General features: G+C 41.8%; 1 protein-coding gene across 2 annotated transcripts in view; it reads right to left on the bottom strand.

The window, feature by feature from the left end:
- The window catches only part of XDH (xanthine dehydrogenase), a 49,584-nt gene extending 27,479 nt beyond the window's left edge, over nt 1–22,105 (bottom strand). The window contains exons 1-14 of one of the 2 annotated variants that reach the window (XM_061350504.1): nt 21,868–22,105; nt 15,117–15,174; nt 12,633–12,729; nt 11,318–11,426; nt 10,112–10,238; nt 9,293–9,354; nt 7,056–7,124; nt 6,197–6,265; nt 5,691–5,777; nt 4,223–4,364; nt 3,349–3,441; nt 2,417–2,568; nt 1,586–1,679; nt 837–946 (exon numbers count right to left, since the gene is read on the bottom strand). In XM_061350504.1, the coding sequence (XP_061206488.1) occupies nt 837–946; nt 1,586–1,679; nt 2,417–2,568; nt 3,349–3,441; nt 4,223–4,364; nt 5,691–5,777; nt 6,197–6,265; nt 7,056–7,124; nt 9,293–9,354; nt 10,112–10,238; nt 11,318–11,426; nt 12,633–12,729; nt 15,117–15,174; nt 21,868–21,921 (1,323 nt within the window). In that variant the 5' untranslated portion in view covers nt 21,922–22,105. The remainder of the gene's footprint in view (nt 1–836; nt 947–1,585; nt 1,680–2,416; nt 2,569–3,348; nt 3,442–4,222; nt 4,365–5,690; nt 5,778–6,196; nt 6,266–7,055; nt 7,125–9,292; nt 9,355–10,111; nt 10,239–11,317; nt 11,427–12,632; nt 12,730–15,116; nt 15,175–21,867) is intronic. The other variant, XM_061350505.1, reaches the window with a different exon arrangement.
- Between the last annotated feature and the right edge of the window lie 3,791 nt (nt 22,106–25,896).

The following is a 25,896-nucleotide window of genomic DNA, read 5'->3' as shown; positions in this document are numbered from 1 at the left end:
GAGGAAGCCACTGCCCTACTAGTAAAAGTTTGCCTTGTGAAATTGCCATAAGATTGTCATATGAATGGAGGAGTCACTACACCGTGAACTGCTGTATCTTATAACCTGTAGCCTGAAGCCCTAAAAAGGTCAATACCTTCACAGCCATAAAAAAAACAGTCTGATGTTCTGAACCCTAAAGGGAAGAGAGAAGAGGTTTACCTCTTAAGATACTCTGCATTGGTTATGCTTCATGCTGCTACAGAAGTGTTCATTGCTCTATTAGAAGGAAGTTTTGCAGGCTCATTTGAATTTGCAAATCCACATTGCCAAAACGCCCTAATAATAAGTCCTTCTGGTTTCTGTCTTGCAAGTCAAGGATGCAGAAACTGAACTTCCCTCTTATCCATACATGCTTTTCCCCATTTCTTTTCCCCTTTCAGTTCACAGAAATGAAGCAGGAACCTCCAGAACCTTCACTTCAGGAACTGCTAGCATCTTTGCTATATATTTTGCAAACAGAACTTATTCCTTGGGAGCATCACTTTGTCACCTTTCATCATTATTAAATGCACTCAAAAACTTTCAGACAATGAAGTGAAATTCATATGTCTTGCACTAGAAAACTTCTTGGACTTACCATACTTTATGATAAAGCCCAGCTCCCCTTTGCTTGTCAAAAAGAGCATGTTGCTAGATTTTCACCAAATAATCTCCTTGCTTCCTGGTCCACCTGGGACTACACGTAACCATTTGGAGCTCAGTCTCAAAGTGAAAGAGTGCCTAACATTGAAAATAACAGCCAAATAACAGCATTTCGGCTCCACAAACAGTGAAGTCTTGTCCTACAAACTTACCTTCTTGCTGTAGGGTATTTCAACTGAGAGAAGGATTTCCTCAGGCTTAACTATTGTCTTTCTGTATCCAGTGAAAAACTTCTCATCCATCGTGACAGTCCTTTTGCCCTCTGTAGAGCAAGAAGAGATTAATGGCAGCTGGATTAATAACTCAGATAAAACCCAGCAATAGGATGTGTGAAAGATCCGAAAGGTCCTTCAACCTACACAAATCACTCTTGATATGATAGCAGTTTTCATTCTGCCACCCTCTCACTAAGTCAGGAAGGATTTTCTCAGATTTGCTTTGGTCCTTAGGACTCTATGACCACTTCTGCCTACATACAAAGTTTTATTTAGACAGGAACTGACCCATCTCCCTCCTTCTTTATCTGGTTAAAGCTGAGCCTCCAGCTGAACCGGTTTCCAACAACCCAGTGTAATTCCCTCTTTACCCTTTCCTTAGCCAGCACACAAACCAGTATAAGAGAAAGTCACTCATCAGACAGTTCATTTCAGGGGTCCTATTCCAAAAAAATTCTTCCCAAGAGCAAATACAAATTAAGACATTTGGCTTTCTTCACAGGAAAAAAAAAAACAACCCAAAAGCAAAACAAACAATAGTTTCAATCTTAATCTGCAAAATCCACAAGGATCAAATGTAATGTTAATTTCCACCTTCAAATTATGACCAAACACAATAATCCATGGCAGAGGACTGTCGAGTATCCCACTCCCCTAAGTGCCACAAGGAAATGCAACTAACTTACCATTTGATACCAGAGTCAGTTTGCTTCCACTTGCCATTAACACAGGATTTAAGTCAGAAATGGGGCTTGCTGTCATTATGTTCCCACCAAGAGCCTAGAATTATAATAGTCATCAGATAAGACAGGTAAGACTGTTCTAGGAACAGTCTTTGGGTAATGCATCAGAACTACTATATGCTCAAATCACATATACCCAACAATACCAAAATTCAATCACTATAGCTGCAGCTAAGGGAAGATCCATGGAAGTATGGAGCATCTTTTCAGTAATATTCAGGAACCCAAGTTTTTGGCTGTGATACAAATGGCACACTATCTTGTGGAGCAAAATTTCATGTTTGGTTGGTTGGTTCATCTTTCTTGCTTCATATTTCTTTCCTTCTAGTATGTGGAGTCTGAACACACCAAACCCACCTCTTCCTTCCCTTTAAAACTAGAGGTAAGTTTGCCACATCTGATACATTAACACTATGACTACCATAGTTGTGCTGGCAAAAATCTACACACCTGCTTCTTTGAGGTTTTTTCAGTACTCTACATACGTGTTTGTTAAATTAGCCAAATCTCAGTACAGTTTCCCCACTTATTTTGATAACAGGCCTGGACAACTGCCATGTTTCTGTTTCCTTTGCTTGCTAAACCTGTGAACACAGGCACCAAACCCAAGTTGCTATCAGTTCCTGGAGCTGGTTTATGCATAGTACCTTCTTTACCTAGGTTTGCAAATGTTCTCATGTGAGAAGCACACAGCACAACAAGACTGGATGATGCAGGCCAGCTCCTCAGACTGAGCTCTCAATTTTAGTGCCCTGATGCTCCCGAGTCACTTACAGCAACGTTCCTGATCTGTGGCCCTGCAAACCACCTCAACTGCTCAAGGACAGCCTGGAAGACCTCTGTTTTGTAAGGAGGAAGCTCTGCCACTGCTTTTCTCAGCACCTCCTCTACTGAGCTCAGGGTACAGGCAGCACCGAAGGTGATCCCTGTAAACAAATGAAAAGAACTGTTGCTCTCCAAAACATCAACGTACAGGAGGATGGTTATAACTGTGTCTACAAAGCTTAGATGTCACCGACTTCAATTAGACAGCAGGGCTTAGAGAAGATATTCAGCCACACTGGGCTACTTTGTATGTGCTGCACGTAAACATCACATCCCCAGAACAAAATTCACCTTTAAATCACAGCTCATGGTGGTACTGACTCTCATACGACAGTAACCCACTATACCCTTTTGCCTCAGTGTATTATGAACCATACTGCCTTCCTACAGGTATTAGTTTATCCTTTGAGAAATGAACTCCAACTCCTCTCCAATTTCCAGAACTTAACCATTCTACCAAGCGTTGGACCACATGCACTACATTGTCCTCATTACTCCTTAGTATTTGTAAGGTTGACCTGTTGCCACCACAAAGATAAATGCAATACTTCACTTAGTTCCTTAGATGGTCAAATCCAGCATCTTTACTTCAGCTATTAATCTTCTAATTAAAAAGATTGCTCATTAAAACCCATTATTAACCCAGTTAATATACCTAAACCATGATGCATCAAACAGATAAAGTGTCTAATATACCCTCTAGTGAAAGCCCTCTGATTCTCAAACTAATTTTACATATCACTCACTTGATTCCCTGCATGGGAGAGGAACTAATGCATACAGAAAGCAGTTTTTAATCTTGGGATTTTCCTTCATATCCTCTTTATTATTCAAAGGAGTCCCTACTCACTTCACAGACATTCTGCCTCTTTGTTGCTCACCTGTTTCAGTGTGCTGGACAGCATTCATTTCAGAGATCCATGCTGGTGCTATTATCACTGGATACAACATGTTCTTTAACCTCATCTCAATACCTTAAGGAAAAGTAAGACTCCTTCAGTTACACACAGATGACAGAGCCTGTTTCCCAGTGAAATGGCCAGCAAGCCTATTAAAGAGTCAGTTCATTGACCATCTGCGATTATACAAGGTCACAGAGATACCAAATGAAAAGCTGGTTTCCACTAATACCAGAATTCTCATAGGGAAGTTGTACAGACTCTTTTCTAGGCTCACAATAACCTAAATTACACTGTTTAGTACTTGTGTAACTTGGCTATTGTTGTACATAATCCTTCAGGAAAGAACAATGAACGCATGAACCATACAAAGTTTGGGGACTGTCACCTGAAACAATTGCTCAGGATAACAGCATTACTAAATACATCTGCACTCTCCTCCTCAGCACTTATGTTTGCAGAAGTACATATTTGGGGGGGGGGGGAAACAGTGAGATTTCAAGTCTTAACAGTTTACTCACTGACAAACCTTTTAAAGCACAGGTTTCCCAACTGAATTTGTTTACAAAGACCTTTTATGCTGTGCCACCCACCTCTTCTCAAAATTCCACAAACCCAGCACGTAAGCTTAGAGGTCTAGATAAGCATGGCTTTCTCACCCAACACAGCAAACAACAGGGAAACACATTCACTGGGAGATTAAGCTACCCAAGAAGAAATGTTATTCTTACATAAAACCTGGAGATTAAACACCTATTTAACAACAACCAGGAGGCTTACATTTGCACAGATCTCACAGAATACTCCATGGAAAGCGTTCCAAATGCTCATAGTGAGCATCAGCTCTTCCTCTTACCGACTTCAGTGTTCCCCACAACGAGCTTGGCATTGGGGTACTGGGATTTGAGAGCCACCAATTCCTTGAGAGTTGTAGGCTGGATCCACATCACACGCTCGCCTTTGAAACACAGCTGTTTCTGCTGTTTGTTACTCTGAGTCTGCAAAAGTGAATTCACAGAGAACTCAGCCCATAGATAGTGAATTCACCTAGAGCTTGGCTCAAGCCAAGAATCCCTACTCACATGCTGCCCATGCTTATGCCAGGCCAGGCTCCTTCTCAGTAAAGTTACTTATGGTTAGCTGTGATATCCACACTGCTGTTGGCAGATAGCTACTCCCCATCCTTCTGCTAGCAGTGACAAGAGTTTTTCATGCTGACAAGAGTTTTTCCTTCCTGCTATTGCCAGTTGCATTCTGCAGACACATCTCCCTAGCAAGACCACTGCCAGTAAGCTCCATCTCACCAAAGTTCTGGCAGATGCCTGTGGCTGCAGCCATCTTGGAGGTAATGGGTTTTCCATTCTTATCTCACTGCAAAAAGTCAGTCCTTAGCACTGCTGACTTTGAGCTACCAGCTGTAAAGCCAGATTCTGGTTCCTTTAATTCCTTCATCCAGTGATTGAAGAAAACAGACTTATGCGGCTGCCCCCCAGCAACATCAGATCAACCTTTAGGCAGGAGAACATCTTAGAGAAGAAGCAGATGGGACCTTTCTCACGCTAAATCTATATTATGCTATATATGAGAACCTCTTGATGCTGTAGCTCATGACACATTTAGGCTGAGTGCAGCAGCAGAACGAACAACTGAACTTCAGTTGATTGTTAAATGTGAAGGAAGCTGTAAACGTGCCATGTCCTGAACTAGGTTCCTGGCTGGGACACATTCGCCTAGGTGAAAACTACCCCAAAAAAGAAAGGAATAAAACATGGAGAGAAACTAATCTCACCTAACTTTTCCTGTCAGTGTGAGCTAGCCAACTGCTATTCCTGCTACACTGAGTGCAGAAGCTGGTGCTTTTGGAAAGTCATCTAGTTGAAGCATATGTTCAGCTAGATCCCATAGCTCCTACTTCTTTTCCTACACTATAAAGAAAACACGGGGTCATTAGCTCAGATACAGCTGTATTTAATGTAGAAGTTCACATCTGACCTAGTAAATTGAAATCTAGATGTCAGCAACTGTTCTGCCCATGGGGCAGTGACCAGAAAGGAAGGCAACCCAAGAGCAGTCATGTATGGTGAGAAACAGCGAGGAAAGCCAGCCAGCTAGGGCAAGCACTTGGCCTGCATATCTTTTAAGTCACACTGGCTTAAAAGCCTTCTCTTTTATACAACAGGAAAGCATTCATGCCCATCCATCTTTTATCAGCAGCCATCTTCTGCTCACCATTTCCTTGGGGCAGAGACACTGCGAACACTCAAACCCTGTGCAGCACAATGAAACCAATGAACCACATACCATTTCTTTTTGAATGAACTTACCATTAACTCTGGTGGGAAGATTGGCTCCTGTGTGGGGTCCAATGGCTGGAACTCAGAAGAACTGAACAGGCTGGAGGACATCATTTTCTATGACAGAGATAATGCAAATGGCTTGGTGGCAGAGAAGAAAGCTATCTGCATACAACACTAACTTGTTCCTCTTCCCAGTCAAATCCCTATTAGTATTTCATGGAGCAAAGGATGGCAAACACAGCAAAAAGATATCACCTGATTCAGCATTTTGGGTGTTCATATTTTTCTGGTCACAACGCATATCTAGTCAGAAACCAGAACCCAAGTCATGAACACACTAACAGGCTTTTGCCAATCAGAAGTGCTATCACGTTCACATTGGCATGTTAAATTACAAAGGTACCTTTTCTAAGGTAAGATTTGCATAAATACAGCTAAATACAAAACAGTGGGGTTTGGCACAGAACAAGCCAGAGCTAAGACTTCAAAACATCAGAAATAGAGGAAAAACTAATAGTTGAAAGGCACCTTACCACATTCTCTTCTTTCCCATTCATGCAGCAGCCTGGACCATTGGGTTTTCCTCCACAGCAGCCCCCATTCTAAAGAAGTAACAAGCACACTTCAGCTATTCTACACAAAGCCAGAATATTCCAGCTTTTACATGACATATTCCTTCCTTTTTATGTAGTAATTATGTAGTAACAGTTTTCATTAATAAGCTACTTTGACAAAGGTACTCCAAGCAGTCCTAATTGCTGGAATATGTCATGCAACACTGAATTCTTCCTAGCAAAGAATCCAGAGGAATTCACTGGAATTCCTGGCAAATAATTTCATCATATTCTCTCTTTCCTAAATTCATTTTATAGCTGCACTACCTTATGTCCTAATTTGTGTTTTCATCTCTCCATTGTCTGCACCTCAACTGGCACATAAAATGCGATTGTTTTCCTCCAGATATCCCAAAAGCTTCCAATTGTACAATTTATTGGAACAGTGATTAAATTACTCCATTCATCATTGGACTGCAGAGTTTGGGAAAGATTGTACTGGGAAATTAAGTGTTTTTTAGATCTGCTTTCACAGCAAGATGTATTGCTTCGATATACCAGAAGCTGGTAACACATTCTTACAGTTGTCACCATGCTATTTAACAAGAGTTGCACCTCCCAGATTCAGAGGGAATGTGTGTAGCTCACTAGTGTAAAACCATGTTGTTTTGTGATGGCTATTCATGCTAATCAGGACATATTCAGTGGAGTATTTTCCATGAGCAGACATTCAAACAAGCTGAGATGGCTCTGAATATCTGCACCACAGCAGAGGTGACTAAAACATCAAAACTCTAATATTATACTGCAAATTATAGCTTGTCAAAATTCAGCTTACCATGCTATTTTCCCTCTCACTACGACAGCATCCAGTGCCATTGGCCACTCTGCCACAACAATCCAAGTCCTGTGGGGACAAAAACTGTTCTGAGAAACACATGCAGACTCCAAGGGAATGAAGTAGACTTGATTCGCTTTGGAGAGATCCCACGTTTATTATATCCAAAGCAGAAATGGGGGATGGAAACTGCCAAGCAAGTAGGCATTTCCCTTGTTAGTGGAAGGCAGTACCCTGCAGTGTGATGGCTAGGTCATGTCCAGTCTACTGACAGACCTCTTGTCCTAGTTTAGAACCACTCTGATCATTCAGACAGTATCTCTGGCCGAGCTGGAGCTGTGAGGAGATACTGAGAAAAGAATAAAAGGGACAAGCACATACAGTACAATACCTAGTACTCTACCAGCATCCAGTTGCATTCAGCTCAGGGGACTATCTTAACCCAGAGCAGTTTCTTTCTCTTTAGTAACCCTCCATAGCTCTCTGTCCAAGTACATGCTCAGCCTCCCCTGAAGCCTGTGCAAGTTATTGGTGCCCATAACACCCTTTGGTGAGTTCTGCAGGTCAGCTACCTGGTATATGGCAGATCATCTGCCTTTGTTTGTTTTCAGCCTGACTTCTACTAGTTCCATTTCTTGACACTTCGCTCCTGTATTGGAAGAGGCAGCAAACAGCAGGTGCCTGCCCACGTTCTAGCTGCCAGTCGCAATTTTATAGCTCTCTCTCAGAGATCACCACAAACCAGTACATGGGCTATGTAGAGCCCCTTCCCTACTGCTTCCCTGTATGGCAACCAGATTACCACAGATGTGATCCTTATTCCACTTCTCTGAATCTCCCCCTATTCTGCTGTACCCTGTCAGGGATGAGAAGACCAGAACTGCACAGAGTACTCAAGTGTAGGAAGAGCCATAATGCAGACAGAGGCATGTCAGTGTTTTCTGTTTTGCTCTCTAGCCTTTGAAGTGTTGCTTTGACTGGCAGTGAGCATTGAACTGATGCTTTGTGGAACTCTACCACACCTCCAAGATCATCTTCCTGCATGCAACAGGAAGATGACCTTGTGTCTGCTCAGTCTATCCTATTAGATGTCAAATGAGGGCTGCCCTTCTTTCTGTAAATTGCTTTGCATTTATTTGCCCTGGATTTTTTATCCCATTCTATTCTCCAGTCTCCCAGGTTCATAAAGTCCTTCTGAAATTCCTCAAAGTCTGTTTCTGTCCTCACTACCCACACTAACACAACATCCGTTAACTTATTTCTCACATGACTCTTTTCCACTGCATTTAGGGATTTCTTGAATAACCTCACACACACCACAGGTCTCAGCAGAACTCCATGAGTGACCTCCCTCCATTGCAAAAGCACTCCATTTTCTCCTACCTGCCACTTCCTGCCTTTTAACCAATCTTTCACCGATACAGATATCTTTCCTCTTACTCCATGGCTGCTTATTGTCTTTAAAAGCCTTTGGTGAGACACTGTTGAAAGCCTGTTGGAAATTCAAGTAGACTATATCAACTGGGTTTAGCAACCATTTGTAGTGGATCTCACTCCTGCTTGCATTTTTTGTTGATCGTAATTCTGGATAATAAAATGGAGTCAATAGGCAGCATTCTAAACTCTTTACTTGTGATATTTAATACCAGAGTAGCCCCATAAGTGGCTCATAATCACTGAAGTACCTAATGATCTCCTTTTCTTCACAGACACCAGCAGCCTTTCAGGAACAAAGAGACTAGAGAAAGCCTAAGGCAAAGCTTCGTACCTCACTCAAACCAGCAGGTGAATTCTAGGCAAGAGCTACAGCTTCTTTGCAGAGCTATTTCAGCTCTGCAGCTAATCTCTCAAGAAAGCAACCTTCTCCTCAGATACCCCCATAGTGTGTCCCTACCCACACACCATACCTCTACACTTCTTCCACACCAGGGATCATGTGCAAGCTGCATTACGCAGAGACACTGAGAACTTACAGAAAAGAATCAGAGTCTGATAACCTGTGAGCCATAAAGGGACCATCAGGTGCTCCACTTCCAGCAAGTGGGGAGAGTAAAGGCGTTGGTCTTCCCGCATTATTATTGCATGAAGCACATACAAAGCAGTCAAGAGTTGGAGCTGGGCTGTTGCGGCATGTATATACATTTCTTTTGTCACCGTTTCATCTCAAGGTGTATTTCAGTAACAGAAAGACAGCCAGCCTTCCAGATTTGTTTTAAACATTATCTGAAGCCACTTACTTTAGCAAATGTCCTGTATCCTTCCAGAATTGGTCTGTATCCCGTACACCGACACAAGTTCCCTACATTGACAGAGCAAAAGGATAAAGATTCAGTGTCATTTGGCTGAAAACTTCTCTTCTTTTAGAACATTGTATTGGTCCCACAAAAGCTTGTCAAATCTGGGTAAAGTTAATGAAAGAACTGGAAAGAGGAAAATGTCATTAATAATCCTGCAACAATCCTACCATCCTTTTCTATTGAAATTCATTAGAAAAAAACCCCCACAATCTGCCTTATTCAGTATTCATCTACCTCAACTGTTTGAGTGTAGTCAGTATACCAACTATCCAGTCTCCTGAATTACAGAGGTTGCTTTCTCCTGCATCTGATTTCCCCGTGGGTCACTGCCAGAATATCTCTATAGGTAATATCTGTAACCTCAGCAATAATAGCAGCCCCTCAGATGATTTACACAGTTGGATTCTGCCCCACTCCATCACCTATATTGCTGTCTTTACCCTTCACAACATGAGGTTGGCTGGCACAGCTGCTGTCACCTCTGCAGGCTCTTGTGACAGCAATAAATTAACAAGATGTGAAGATCAGTGGCATCTTAATCCAAGACCGAGGCTGCCTGCCCCTGCTTCAGGGCAAACAGTGAGCTTCTGTGAGATTTTCCACAGTCTATTTTTGTTCACATAGCACCTGGCCAGTCTCCTAGGGGAAAAGCTACTTCTTAACTTCATGACAATTGGCTATCTTTAATGAAACACATTTGGTGAAGCAGACGTAATGAAAGCAGAACAGGCTGCAGCTCTGCAGAGCTATGAGTATTACCTTGGAAAGCATCTTCTATGTCCTCCATTTTGGGCTCAGGTTTGTTCCGAAGCAACGTGTACATGGACATGACAATGCCTGGAGTGCAAAAGCCACATTGGGACCCATGACTTTTTGCTATTCTCTCCTGAGAAAAAGTAACAACAACCATCAGGTCACGATATCAAGCTCACTGCTGTGCTTCTTCCTGTAACACCCCTGTTAAAAAAATACAGTCTCACCAGAGGAGCTAAAACTATCATCAGATGTTCTCTGACCAGATGGTCAAATACTGTGTGAAGCAGACTGCAAAAAAAGAGAACTCTCTGAAAAGTATGCATCTAGCCTTTGAATTCCCAACTGAAGGTGACTAAACCTCCAACGAGATCAGGAGTTCTTCAGATCTACCATGCTAGAAATGTTGGGGCTACTTGTATAGACATGAGTGTGAATATCAAAACTTAGCTGGTAGAATCTTCAGGGGAGATGATGAAAAGAAAACAAACAAACAGAGGTCAGCCTAGCTGCCATGCGTTCATGCATGTCTAACATACTCTTCACTTTGTTGTTTACTGTCTCAGATATTGGCACAAGTCCTACCTGCTGTACAAACTGAGATGAACCATAATTCCTCCTAAAGGAACAGTATCCCTGACAAAGCTGAGGCTTCCACAAAAAGTGCATTGTAACACCTTGCGAGAAGAGCAAGGCTTCACATTCCTGTCTCTCCTTCCCACCAAGAATATTTTGGGATTCCAGAAACGCTGCTGAACCAAACCTTTACTGCTCTACTGCAGGGAAGGTCCCTAACTACACAGGATGAGAAACCAAGGTCTTTCATGGAAGACCACAGAAGAGCCAAAACCTAACTCAGATTCCTGGCTCCAGGTCATTGTATAGGCTTTCATCATAACATCAGTCTTCCCAGTTCCTGGGATTTGGTCCAGGATGCAGACCAAACACAGCCACATAGCCCTAAAACAAATGCATTATCAATTCAGCCAGGATGGCACCAGTTAACTTGCTAGGGTGTAACAGAGCTGCAGCACTGACCCAGAAGTTTGATTCCATCACATAATCATTCCTGCAAGTAAAGACTACTCGTGGGAAGTCAGACTCCCACGTTTAACATTATGACAGAGGTCCCAACACCTTGGAACAGAATTCATTAACATAAGAAGAAAACATGAGTAGAGAGTTTTAAAGTTGCCTGTATTAATAGCTTACCTGGGCCGGGTGCAGCCTGGATTTTGTGTTTCCTATGCCTTCAACAGTAGTTACAGCTACATGATGCAGGGCACAGATAGGGAAGAGGCAAGCATTGGCAGTATGGTGGCTAAAATAATAAATTAAGGTCATTTCATTTGACAGTGCTGCTCAACAAAGGAAAAAGTGGACAAGAGGAGTGAAGATTACTCAGAAACCACAGCAGTGGACACAACAGGAGAACTTAAATAGATGTGATACAGCTATTTGTTACATAACCAATCATACATCAGCCAAAGTTCCCATCAACTTCACTTGAACTTTAAGTATACACCGGGATTTGACCTAGAAATCAGAACTTGAAACACCCTTGTTGCATGTTAACCTTTACAGAAACCGAGTCATTCATAGAGGCAGACGACAAATACCAAGACGTTATACGGCTGGTCTGTCCCACTCACAAAGTTACTGAAAAGCATTGATTTCTTGGACTTTTGCCTAGAAAACAATTTCTAGATGGTAAACACCATGAAAAATTCCAGGCTAAAGGAATAAAATAATATTATATTATAGCTATAATATATAATATATAGAATTATATTATAAATAAAATAATGATGCTAACATTCTTATAGGAACTAGCTGCTTTATTTCTTTTCTATCAAGAGAGTATAATGACCCTAAAGATATCCTATTCAAGACCACATTACTAAGCAGAACCACTAAGTTGATCCCAAGTTAAAGTATCTCCAAGCATTATTCCAAATATATCCAAGATTTCCTTGCTTTTCCTCTGCCTTATCCTCTCTCTCCATTCCCCATTTTGTTTGGTTCCATTGCTCCACTCATCAATTAAAGAGAGAACAGAAGGAAGTTTGTGTCTTAGGAAATAAGTCATCCTGAAGAATACAACAGAAGTAGAGAAAAAGTGAGTAACTGCTGGCATAGAGGAACCAGATTATTGCAGTAATACAAGAGCAATAAAGATTTTATCACAGTAATCATTATTTGGGTGATCACAACCAAGAGTTATGTTACTTTGCAAGACAGGAACATAAAGGTGTTCTGAAGTGGGAAAAGACAGATAGCCTGCAAGCTAGAGTCAGTACAAGTATTTCAGGGCACAGTGAAATAGTTCCCTATCAGCACTGTGTAATGCTGTAGGAAAAAACATCTTCTTGTCTTGAGTTCATGTTCTGAAAGTGAAAAACTATGTTTTGGCAGAAACGTACATTATATAACTTCTGTTAAAAACAGCAACACTTCCGGAATGTCAAGAATCTGGATCTGTCCCCATTTCATTTCTCTGTTGAAGAGTTTAGATTGCAAAGGATACAGGATTTTCTTCCGAAAGGGATCATACTTGGATATCATTACAGTGCAAGCACCACATCCACCTTCTCCACAGCCTAGTTTGGTTCCACATAGGCCCACTGAGAGAACAGGAATCAAGGAAAACAAAGAACGTTGGCAGAAGTCTACTCAAAGAGATGTCAATCAAGGCTTAGCAACATGTTCTTGCTGGAGACCAAACACTCATTTTTAATGCTTAATTTAACTCAACATAAGCAAAGCTTCAAATGCTGGCATGTAAGCTCCAAGATGAACACCCAAAGCCCTAATAAGGAGGCAGTTCACGTTCAAATAGACTCTTAGGATAAACAAAAAAGTGTCTGAACTTCAACAGTTCCCACTTTTCTTTAGACTCAGAAAAGGAACTGATATAAGGGAAACAAAGCAGTCAGCAACTGTGGGCAAAACAGTGAGCAGTTCAGGAGCTGTTCAGGCATGCACCACATCCCTGAGACATAAGGTGACATCTCCTTCAGCACCTCTTACCCGTGGTGGTTGGCTTCTTCCTCCACCTGGTGATTCCTAGCACTTAGAAGGTGCCCAGGCAGAGCAGTCACACAGTTCTATGAATCACACAGTTAAGCACCGACACAGGCGCTGCACTTGAACTACTCACAAACTACCTGCATCTCGAGAGTCATGGTCTGGCCACCCCAGCTCCAATCTTGGCCTCATTTATGATGGCTTCCACATTGCTAGGAACAAAACCAGCTAAGCACACTTGCCAGCAGCCTGATTCAGGTAAGGCCCCAGGAAACACTGAGAGCCAGAACTAGCAAAGATGCACAGAATCACTGCAGAGACTCTTGGAAACTCAAAGTGTGTGCACCAGCCTAAGCAGATTCCTCCACAGGCTGCAAAGTGGATGTCTGTACTTTAAAATCAGGCGTTACATCAAACATCCTGCAAAAGGATTTCAGGGAAGAATTCCTTGAGTCCTTGGGATCCTTCACTCACTAGAAGGTAATTAGAAGCTGCTATTGATTGTGAAGAGGATTGGCCAATGCTGAGAGGTTTTTGGTGGGAAAAGAACAGCAGTTTTCATTGGCAATGGACACACGCCTTTGCTGAGATAATCAAGCCTATGGAAAAGCAACAATCACCATGATTCAGGGAACTCAAATCATCATTGCTTTCATTGCAAAGATTCTGGAACTATTTTCATAGAATCATGGGAATCAGAATTGTTTTGGTTGGAAAAGACCTTCAAGATAATCAAGTCTAACCATAAACCAAACACTGCCAGTCTACCACTAAATCATTTCCCTAAGCACTATGTACTTTACATACAATAATGTACCTGCTTCAGCAGAAATACAGCTTTCCTATGCCATCTAATTTTTCTCTTGGCAACAGTGCTAATCTGCCTCAGTTGTTTCTCAAACTATTTGTCTGATCATAACCAGGCATCTACAACCTAAGTTCACCAGAATGTCCTTGTAGATCATAAGGTTTTGAAGAGCTCTGGTTATCTCTTTACAGAGCTATTTGCATTAGATATTAACAAGCTTACACATAAAAGGTCTAGTGGTAAGAAGTACACAAAGGCACAGAGTCATGCCACTTATTTTCCCCCTTGAACTTTATCCACCCCAGGCACAGTCAGACAAAATAGGGCTGTTGATAGTTCTGCTGGAAATCCCAAAGGAGTGTGATTTATATTCTTGTACTTCTTTCAGATCCCAGACAAACACAACACGGCAGCATGGTGAAATAAATGTGCATGATTCTCTTTAAGGCATAAACCAACACAGATGTGAACAGTTGGGCATATGCACACACCCAGCTGGTCAGACAAAACCTCAGAAGACACTACCTACCGAACCAGGCCTAGTACAGCCAGCCTGGTCATCACAGTAATAGCTACCCAGCTCCTGAAGTTAACCTGACTCATGTGTTGACCAGTTTCAAACAGGAATGAAACGTGACTGCTTGCATCCACTCCTATAAAATGCCCACGGTATGTGGTGGGAAGCTCTGCCTCCGAGTTTGCATCCCTCGGTCATCTGATAAACAGGCCAAAGAACAATCAAGTTATTGGATGTTAAGTATCCAGTAATACCCCAATTATTGGGTGATAAAGCAAGCAGCTCAAGTGGCTGCAATATTTTGGCCAGGAAATTCTTTACAATTTGTGTGGAACAAATCTGAATTTCTGTTAATTTTTTTTGGTCTTTTTTCTCTACATCCTATTCTGATTCCCAGTAATACTGAGAGTTTTCCCTTTAAAATATTAATAAACTATTTAAAGTTTATTTAAAGAATAATATTATTATTTATGCTGTTGTTTAAGCTTGGAATACCAGCTGTAATCTTTGGCAGCAAGAAACCCCAGACCCTGCAGAGCCCTCCCTCTTACACTCTGCACAAGCTCTGCCTAGCGCTCAAGTGACAGGCAGAACAGTAAACAATTATGAAATGCTGGAGGCATTTAAAGCCTTCTGCTGTTTCTTCTGACACTGGATACATTTTCTTCTTAGATAGGTTAGCAGAGTTGTTTCCGGGTCCACATCTTTCTCCACCACCTGGAAGAAGAGAAAGGTCCCGTTATGCACAGAATGCTGAACAACATAGGTAGGTTAGTTGGAAGGAGAAAGCTTGGTCTTTCTATAACTTCTTTTCAGAGCAGGAAGGAGAGCCACTGATTAACTCCTCTTACTGTGTTCAGCAATGTTGGCCACGCACTCAGACACAACTTCTCCTTGAATTTATTGTGACAGAGAAAATACGCATTACATATGTCAGAGTTTTCCAGTTCTTCACACTGAGACAAATCTTCAGAAATGGCAAATAGAATCAGTAGCGAGCAGAGAGAAAGAACTGTGTTTTGTACTCAAGTTTTCAGTTCTTGACATCTCCCCGAGTTGCATCTCATCTTTACTGACCATACATAACTGACCTCTGTCCCTTCTCATTATCATTACTGGAAGACAGAAAAATGAGCAGATAAACAGAATGACAAACAGCACCAGTAATAGTCTTTGCACAGAAGAAAACCAACAGCAGAAACCTTAAAATGAGCAGTACAGGTGCTGCAGGACATACAGCAAGTAGCAATCATCTTGAAGTTTCTCTTCCTTCTCTGCTAACATTAAATCAGTGTTACATTAGCAGCCATCCTAAATGTGGGAATGGGAAATATCAGCCAAGGGGGCACATTTTGGGTCAGCTCCATCCTATTAGTGAGCAACAGTATTAGCAGTTACCTATTAGACGGAAAATTAGATTTTACTTGAAGCTCTGCCCAAGGGCCAGAAACCAAAGTCCTGTCCTTGCCTCTAAATGGTCGCAGAGCTTGTCTTCCCCCTTTTTCTGTTATTAATCAAGTGTCAAGAAACTTCTCCAGATTCACCGTGTGCCAGAATGTAATCATGTGCTCTTGGCTCTTACATTGTGCAAGTCCCAAGTACAATAGTTACAGTTTATTTACATTAATCACTCCCAGTTTGAAGGGCAAATTGAAACAGAGGTCAACTGTGCAAGCCTTTTTTCTTCCTGATAAGAAACCTTCACAGCCTCTGGACTGCTTCAATGTTATGCCTTCAACACGTGACAGGGCTATTTTGAAGAGACAAGGTACATACTTCCTATTTGAGTCCATGTTTTTAGAACTAGCCGATACAGCTGCTGCTACAAAACACAACTGGCCATTTGTTTGCATCTCTCATTCCTGCATTGAGGATAACCTATAAGGAAACAGAGTTCATTCTTCTAGCTTGGGGATGTCTTACTGTAAATCATACAACACTTGTTGCTGCTATTCAGAGCAGAGCATTCCTATTCCCTCACCTTTTGGATGCATAGATACAAGTAAGAGCATATAGAGGCTCTCATGACCGGCTGGTTCAGAGTAAGCACATATATCCTTCTGCTGTAGTCTGGGAAACAGACATGAGCATATAATTCAAAAAAATACCTGTGACTACAAGTGTCCCATAGACAAAAGGCCTTTGAGAGCCCTTTCACAGGAAAGGGCTCTTTCTCAGCAACTCATCCTCTCATTATCAAGCTGAGTTTCTTCCTTAGGGCTGTGCTGATGGTCATTGCAAGCCCTTCAAAGCAGCTTCCAAGATAGCCAGGCCCTGAGAAAAAGCTTCAAAACACTTAAGAGACTGAGATAATTGAAAGAAAATGTCTCAAGAATTCTTCTTGAAAGAACCCAAGCAGCACTCCAGTATGTACTCACACCCAGCAATGAAAAGCTTTTCAGAAAGTTAAGTAAAAAATGAAACATGTGCCTGAGCCTTCATTCAGCAAAGCATTTAGCCACCCAGCTGCACACACTTTCAGTGAAGCATTTAAGCATGTGTTAAGTCCCAAAGTCAACCCTCTATTCAGCTTTATCAGAAAACGGTTCCTACTATGCAGTAGGAACATGTCCTGAGCAAATCCACGCTCTTACCCTGCTGAAACCAATAGCCCAGGGTTCCTACTTCAGTCACTTCAAACTACCCCACTGTCTCAGCAATGCTGGCAGAGACTTGGGATCAGAGGGAGATAAGGGGTAAGAGTCGGGAGGACATTTTGGTTTAACCCAGATCTCAAATATCAGAGAGCAAGGAGTCATTTCTTTGCAACCAGGGTCCTGGCAGAGGGATGTTTTTGGCTATAGAGTAAGAACTTTCTACTGTTCCTCCCTTTTGCTCATTGCCGTCAATGAAGAACGACATGCTGCAGGACACCACCAGCCCTTGGTCTGTTACAATCACCTGCTGTGATTTGTTCTGAAAATATTTTAAAACCCTGTGGGTGGGGATAACATCTTCTCTTGTCTGATGCCCAGAACAATGTGATTCACAGCTCAATATCTTACCCATCAAAACAATTCCTGCTCACCTCCCCAGTGTCCTTGTATAGAAGGAAAATGAATTATATTCAGTGCCCTCAGTGGGAGTAGGATCAACCTACTTAGACACTGTGATTAAAGAAATATTTCATGTTTGCTCATTACTGGCTGGGTTTTTTGATTTTATTTTTAAGCCAACTTTCATATTGCCAGATACATCACTTTGGCAGACTCAAAACTGTGGATTTTACTGCATGTGGTAGCTTAAATATTAATCAAATGCAAAAGGAAACTTCATTGGAAATGTTAGGATGGCACAGACAGTCAAATGACTCCCGACAAGTTTGCTCTGTACTGCTGTATTTGTAGTACACATCTATTTGCCTACTGATTCTAGGACTCTTAAACACACATCACCTCAGCAGAGAGCTCAGCCTGGCCCCATAACTCTTCAGGCACTAAATGGAACAAGTTCTTAAGCAGTTCCACACACTTAGAGCCCATGGGCTGGTCCAGAGAGGCATTCAGCTCACTTATCCATGTTTTGATGTAAAAAACTTGGATCTCAGTACATATTTTGTTTGCTCTCTTCTCTACCCACATTCACTAACTCAGATAACTTTGCCTTCACAACATAAAGCATCATGTTTGAATTAGTATTCCCAGAAAGTTAAAGAAAGGGGTTTTCAATTTAAAAGAACAGTAGTTGAGAAAGCTAAATAGAGAAACAAAAAGGAAAAGAAAATGGAAACTTTCCTAGTTTACCAAACAACATGCTAAGCTTGCCATCAGCTAGGGTCTTCAAATGAGAAACAGATGCCTTTCTGAACAACGAGCTCCCATTCAATCACTAGTCCCTAGTCACTCAATTAGGCACAAGAAGAGAAGGTGGAAGGCTTTAACCAGACTGCCCCACAGCAAGTCAGACTAGTCAATGGCAAAGGTCCCCTAGGACCTTAAAATCTGTGAATGTGTATTTCCTGAAGTCAGTGAGAGACTTCAAATTCATTTACTAGGGCAAAGGATTAGAACACCGAGGAACACACTGAATATAACCACGCAGTGTAAATCTGCTATTGCTCATGAGAACATTTTGTTTTGCTTTAAACCAGCACGCTGAAAACTTGTAATTCACTGGTTTTGTAGGACTCAGAGAATCCCAAAGCTCAAAAACATCCTGTATTTTGGCTGGTCCCATCTGCAGTCAAACATCCACAGGCTTTGGAAGAGGTCTAATGTGGCCTCCAGCACAGCACCCCTTCACACTCAGAATAGGAACAGAAATAGAAATATTGACTCCATGTGTTTGAACTAAAATTACATGCCATATATGCATCAGGCAGACTTGTCAGCTGAGCAAAACAAAACTGCCACTATTAGTTTTAAATTGCCTGTGTTGTTTTCCATTCTACTCTCGGCAGACTCTGTGTTAACTCTGTGTTAACACAGATAACTGTGTTAGTTACGTGCCAAGCTTTATACCCAGGGAAGTAAACAGGTGCTTAAAATAAACAGTCCTGAATGTGAAGTATGCTCAGCTGTTCTGAAGAGACTTTTTCTCTGACAACACTGCAGACTGGGCTAAAGTAAGAGGGAGGGACTTGCTGCCATGAAAGTCCCTATCTTATCCACCACCTCTTATCGCTGTTTTGTACTATGACAGAATATGGGCAACCCATTAGCAATGTCAAGCTGTCAAGAATTCACACAGCAGTAACCTTTCTCACAGGCAATGCTATCACATTCTTCGCAGCAAATCAACAGGAATATTTAGCCAGGACTCTATGGATGGAGCCACATCCTACCTTGCTACCTGCTGTTTCAGCAGCATTGCCCAGGCACTTCCCACCATCCCTTCTATCACATAACATCTCATTGTGCAAACATGTCCCAACAAACTGCACATTCATTGCCACAGATTGGATTGCCCCACAAGCCCAATTCTCTCTCTTAAACCTGCATTTGATGGTGGTGTAACTCAAGCCATTTGACAACACATCCAAGAAGGGAATAGGAAGAAAATGTCACTAGAGGCTCTGAACAGAGCACAACCCAGGCAGCCCTCTCCTCTCTGATAAGTGGAACGTGCTCCTTTGCTAGCAGTGTCACATCCATGAGCCAGCAGGGAAGGATACTGAGACAGCCTTGACACACGGAATGAGCTGATACCACTGGTAGTATTAATCATTCCCTGGTGGGGTTTTCTTAGCCAACAACTGTCAAGATCACACTGTGATAAACCCCTTTACACATACACAAGGTCAGCTCTGAGATGTGGCTTTTGTAAACAAGAGCTGCAGTTCCATAAAAATTGCTGAAATGCATCAAGGGCAATGCCATTCACAACATATTTATGAGCTTCAGGATGGAGTAAGAACAGATAACAGATATGAAAGGAACTGTTTGTCTTCCACTGCTAGCCTTCAGGGTCTAGGTTGCTCTTTCTTCCCCTCTCTGCCTCACAGCACATAAGGGTCCCACTGAACCAGTTCTGTGCAGCTCAGTCCCTTCTTTTTTGCCTTGACCGATATACATTTTCATGTTATCCAAAGGTCTCCTCCAAGAAGAAGGGCTTTTCCATTGATTTCTGCAGAGCAATGCTCCTGTACTACTAAGAGATAGCTAGTAATAAATGCTGAAGCTGTAAACACATACAAGAATTTGTTCATAAACTCTTCATACCTACCATGAGTAGCATATTGGTTTTGAACCTTAGCTGCTCTGGCGCCAGAACTACAATTCTCTTCCACTGGAGCATACCAGAAAATGAAAACAAGGCAGTGTACTTGGCCTGTGTCAGGGTCTGGATTGTCCAACATGTTTGTGGCAACCTCCTACTGCCAGACTCAAAGAGCTCCCAGCTTTCACCCTCTAAAAATTGGGGTTCACAGAGTAGGGAGCTGAAGTCACTAAAACCTTCACAGAGCAAGAAGATGACAAGTTAATGGTATGCCACCTGTGCATCAGATGAAATTCACACATCATCTTGTGCCACTGCTTCACAGTCTTGATAAGGCTCCGTTACCTAGTCATGATTAACCTGGAGCTTCAAGTTTTCACCTCCCTCTAGAAACAGTGAACGGCTGATATGCCAATTAACATTGACATAGGAGCCATTACCGATCTGTGCAAGCAAAGCTTAGTTGTCACCCTTCTTTATAGAACCTCAGCAACAGGACTGGGCTCTACATCAGTATTACATTCAAAAGCCCTTCTACTAACTTGCAATCCATTCTAGATAAGCTTCATTCTTCACCTAACTATTGATACTTTGATAAAAACAAAACTTTAGTATCAAATGCTCTAGTACCTTGGAAGGTTCAAATTCCAATCCAGTTCTGGGATCCAAATTCACAACTAAAAACTCTCATTGTACCAACAATCTCGCTCACATTTACACATGATTATACTAGCAGGAAAGATCAACAAAAGCAAAAATGATACCAAACCAGTGCCAGTCTATGGGGCAGGGCACAGAGCTTTTTAACCAGCTGTGTTTGTTTAATCTCAAAGGATTAAATAAAATACATATCTATTCTCTAGCCCAAACCTGGTGCTGCACGTGATTTACCCCTAAGCAGTGCCCAAACTCTCAGCTCCACAGCAGACAGTGGATATGCAACCCTCTCCCCTCCCCAAGTCTCCCAGCTGGAAGCTACTTCGGCACAAGTTTCCCTCCCCAAGTATCTAGGCAAGGGAAAGGCAGCAGGGCAAGGTTAGCATTGAGCTGAGCTCACAAACAGAGCTAACTTAGTACTCGTAGTTCAAAACCAGGCAGCCTTGACTTGTTCCAAGCTTTGGAATGGTCAAGGCTACAATGATAGCCAGGGAAATCCAAACAGAGAGGGGGGCTTTGGGCAAACAAAGGTGTCGAGCAGATGCAAGGACCACACACCCTCCTGCAAGACACAGTCACTTCTTGGGTAATTGTCGGCAGTTGATCTAGGAAACAGTATCAGTGGATGGGCTTTGATTTTAGAGCTTTCCAGCTTTCTGAATGGAAATGGAATGAACATTCTGCTGAAACCCCTTCTAAAAATCAAAAGTCATAATTACATACTGGACATACAAATTATATATGGATATTTACATATGAGTTATGTTTTCCAGATCTGTTGTAATTATTGAGACGATTTCTACTAGAAATGCCTGTATGAAGTTAGTGCACCTTTACTTAGTTGCCTCAGAACTGCAGCAAATTATTGCCAACAAATCTAAAATGTAAAAGGAACATTATACAGTTGTGCTACTCTGAGTGATTCACAAGGTAAAGTCAAAGAAGAGAAAAAGCCACTTAGTAAAGCAATAAGCAGCCTTCACAATTTAATAGGTAAACGCCATGGCAATTGTGCTGGTATTAGAAACCTTGAAAGGAGGAAAAAGATTACCAGAAAACTAAGTAATCAAGACACGAAGCTGGAATCTTCCTTACCTTTTTACCATTCACAAAGAAAACAAGTTCATCCCTTGTGTCACTTGGAGCCATCCTGCTCACCTTCCACAATTCACTCAAACAGGGCCACAGATCACCCTCCCAGCAGCAGCCCTACACCCCACAGCGAAGCGAGCACCAGCGATACAAGTAATGTGAGTCTGCCTCAAGAATGTTTGACTTTATTTCTACATCAGTGCCCTGTGAAACCCCACATTATGTAAGAGCCAACGAAGAGGCGTGCCAGCTGCCTTTGGTTGGTGCTTCTGCAGCAGTAATGACAGAAAAGGAGCTGGAACCAGCAGAGTGACCCGCCCCCTTTTATATAGCAATAGATCACAATTCAACTGCATTCCCTTTAGATTATACTGCCAGGCTTGGGGCACTCGGAGTGTGCCACTGCAACAGCTGCCAGGAACACACAGGATTTTGCAATACAACACACACTCCGGGGTGGGGAGGGGTTATCTCAACTATCCCCCCACCAAATATTAACAAGGAAAAGCTCTGTTCATAGCCATCCCCCTGGCATTCACCACACGTAGGTCTCTAATGAGAGCACCTGCTTATTTATCAGCTCCTCCATACATGCACATCAGCTAGTAGACTGACTGCAAGGCTATTTCACTATCGTTCCTTACAGTTTTAAAGCTACAGTATCCTCCACCTGCAAGGACATAGTTTAAACAGATAAGCATTTGCCCAGATAAAAGCAATTCTAGACAACCAATACTTTAATCCAGCACCTTAAAAGAGGTGCTGGTCGAAGACCATAATGTTTTCACTGGGCTCTTAACAGCATTTAGGCTTACATCTTTTTGGCTTAATCCTCATATCCTGGATTGTATATCCTTAAGTGAGTGTCTCCAGCAAAACACAGAGGAACCCTATCCTATGAAGAATTTGTCTTCCACTTCCCTGATGGAGTCTCATCTGGTTTCTCCATTGCACAATTGTACATTTTGCATTAAGCCTTCCTGGTTTTGCTTCCAAAGTTGTTGCAGAATGGTCCACGGCCCCCTGGATGTGACATGCATTGATTTCACGAACAAGCTATCAAAACCCTTAGTTCCAGTTCAAAATTCCTCCATAAAACAGCATGATTCCAAAGTCTCATGGAAGTTTCCTAGCACCGTACTTAGTCCTGTCTGCTCCACCCTGATTTTTGTGACTTTGCTTTCCTTCTTCAGCCTACTGGGCTCATTAGCTTCAATAAGGGTTTCTTTTGTTTTCTTTAAGTCCCCAGGAAAGTGCTTCATCAAAGTCTCCTCCCAGGAACCTCTCTGGACAATTCACAAAACAACAAAATCTGATTAAAACACCAACCTCAGAAACAGCCTTTCAGTACTTCAGTACTTTGGGAACATGGCAGAGCAAATACCACACATACATTATTTTTACTCACTTTTATCTTCTGACTCACGTATTCTATTACCAGTCTATCCCCTGAAAAAAAGCTGTCTTATGAGAAGAGCCAAACACTGTCACAGCACTTCCTTACAGGCATTCAGCTTGCTCAAAGTCTAGTTCACAGCAAACTTGTACTTAAGACCAGCTGCAGTGAAGTTGTGCATAAATGAACCAGTGCTGACACCTATTGTCTGGCACCTCCCACTTTGCAGTATAGAAGTATTAGGAAAATGATGCTTTTCTCCAGTAAATCTTCAGCTTTTTTGCTTTGTATCTGTGCAAATTTATATGAGCACTACCCTCACGTAGCAAGCATCAATCTTAAAATTAGTGTACACAAGCTTAGTACTCGTAAATAGTTTTGTAATACTTTAAATAACAATTATTACTCATAACCACAGGTAACATGTTACAGCAATCTTAAAGCAACTAGCCATTACAGCATTAACACCAAAATCAAACATGCTTAGTTTCCTAATCTGTGTTTTCCATAATGCATGATGTTTTTCTTCAGTTTAAAGAACGCAGGTAATCATGTCATCTCTTTAAGGAATCCCATACACAAATTTTTGCCCAGGCTTGGTGATAACCTTACAGCTAAACTATCCCTCTCTGCTAAGTCAGGAAATGCAGCTAATGATATTCCACCATAATGTGTATTTTTGACTCAGCAACATAGTATTTATATATACACATAAGAAAAAAACTAATCTATATATATAGCGACCTCTATATATAGATTACACAGTAATATAAAACTTCAGACCTCATCTCAACACTGTCACTGATCACACTACACCAAATAAATTCTCTCACTGTCCTGATAGGATAGTCTATTACAATACCCATTGCATAGCCAGAGAACTAGAGACACCTAGAATAGGAATTTTCCAGACCCTCTAAATAACACTGGAGCAGAAGAGCTTGTGAAGTGAAGTCTGGAAATCCCACCCCAAGCCAAACTGAATTACCAGAAATGACAGAGAAAAATGGGGATGGAGAAGGGGAACCCACCCCAAAATCCCAAACCCTCAGTAAACTTGTATTACAGAAGAACATCTCCATCCACACTGAACTCAAGTGAGCTAAAATGAAAACCTTTTGTCAACCAAACACAAGCTGATTCTGAGACAAGTTATTCTGACTTACCGGTCAGTTCAAGTCTAGCAGATTTCCCATTTTAGAAATACCCCTTTGCCCATTCATAACTCAGAGATGGATATGTTTTAGAAGTCCCACTCACTCATTAAAGAGCTCAGAAAGCAGCTGATATTGGTCAAGAACCTAGGAGAAAAAAAAAGGCAACTGGCTTTTCTCATTCTGACTGGTTAATCCTACAGCCCTGGCTGTTGCAATCATAGTGATAATCTGTTCTGCAGATGACCCTATGTGGAGCTCAATAAATACAGTGAAATTTAAGGAAACGCTATTCCTGCCAAAGGAGTTTACTGCCAGAATTAGGTAATAAATGTATGAGAGCACAACAACAAACCAATGCCGGAGGTAATGAAGGAAAAGGTTTAAACCAAAGGTGAAGAGGTTTGTTGGTTTGTTCTCATGCTCCTCTTGTGGGAAATGGGAGGGAAGAAACACAGGCATCCCTGTGGAGGGATTTATGAGGAGCAGTTTGGTAAAGCAGAGAGTAAAGAAAACAAAGTCCCAAGTCAGTCCTTTAATGCTCATGTATGAAGCTTCCAACGTTTTCACATTAATCCTGTGTGCCTGCTACCCCTCTCTGATAGCTGGACTACTGCTACAACCTTTTAAGCACCCGCTGTTGCCCAAACATGTGCATCTTTCCAGGGTTTGCTTTGGATCTGGAGATCCAACTTCAGCTGGCACAAATATCCTTTCTGGGAGCATGCACTGGCATTCTTTTCAGGGATCTCCAGAGATCTCCACCTGCTGAAATCAGGGTCAGCTGTGAGGGCATACCAGGTTAGTTAGGGCTTTACATACAAAGATTCTCTCCAGAGCATAAGCTATTGATGGTTGTGTTGCTTTATTGTGAGTTCCCCGCATAGGTTAAAATTTTGATTTCATTTATTTATTTATTCATTATTTTATGTATTGATTGCAGACTGTGAATGTGAAGGCAGAGAGTGTTGCCTGAGGATGCCTCTTCTTCCTTGGCACTACCCATGGACCACTGTTTAAGACAGACTCTTGAAGTAAGTGGACTTGTTATCTGACTGGATAGGGACGTTTGTACTTTATTGTTCATACTTCATTTATAAGTCTCCCCAAAGGTCTTTCTGGTTACAGGTACAGGTTAGAAAAAGATCATGGTCACAATGATAAATTGGATCTCCTCACTGAGGTTTGTGAGTGGATACTGGGTCATTATTCGTGAATCACTAGTCATTCAGTGTTCAGCTTATAATTGTATGAACATTTTCTAATTGTATGGATTCATTTCATGAATTAGGATCTCTTCACCTGCATTTGAAGATGGGTGGAGTTTAATTATAGTTCTCCTCTTAGTCCTACCATGGCTTCCTTTGACAGCTAGAAGAAATGAACTGAGTTAATTCAGCCTTCAGTTGAGAAGCATTAGTTGTCACTAGTCTTCAGAACAATCGGCAAAGCAAGACTTGGTTCAATTCATCCACATGTTTT

The sequence above is a fragment of the Neopsephotus bourkii genome, unplaced genomic scaffold (genome assembly GCF_033783945.1).
Source record: "Neopsephotus bourkii isolate Nb327-2 ecotype Australia unplaced genomic scaffold, CSIRO-AGI_Nbou_v1 NB_518, whole genome shotgun sequence".
In the NCBI taxonomy this organism is placed as follows: Eukaryota; Metazoa; Chordata; class Aves; order Psittaciformes; family Psittacidae; genus Neopsephotus; species Neopsephotus bourkii.
The sequence above is the reverse complement of the archived record's forward strand: the minus strand, read 5'-3'. Positions and strand labels throughout refer to the sequence as shown.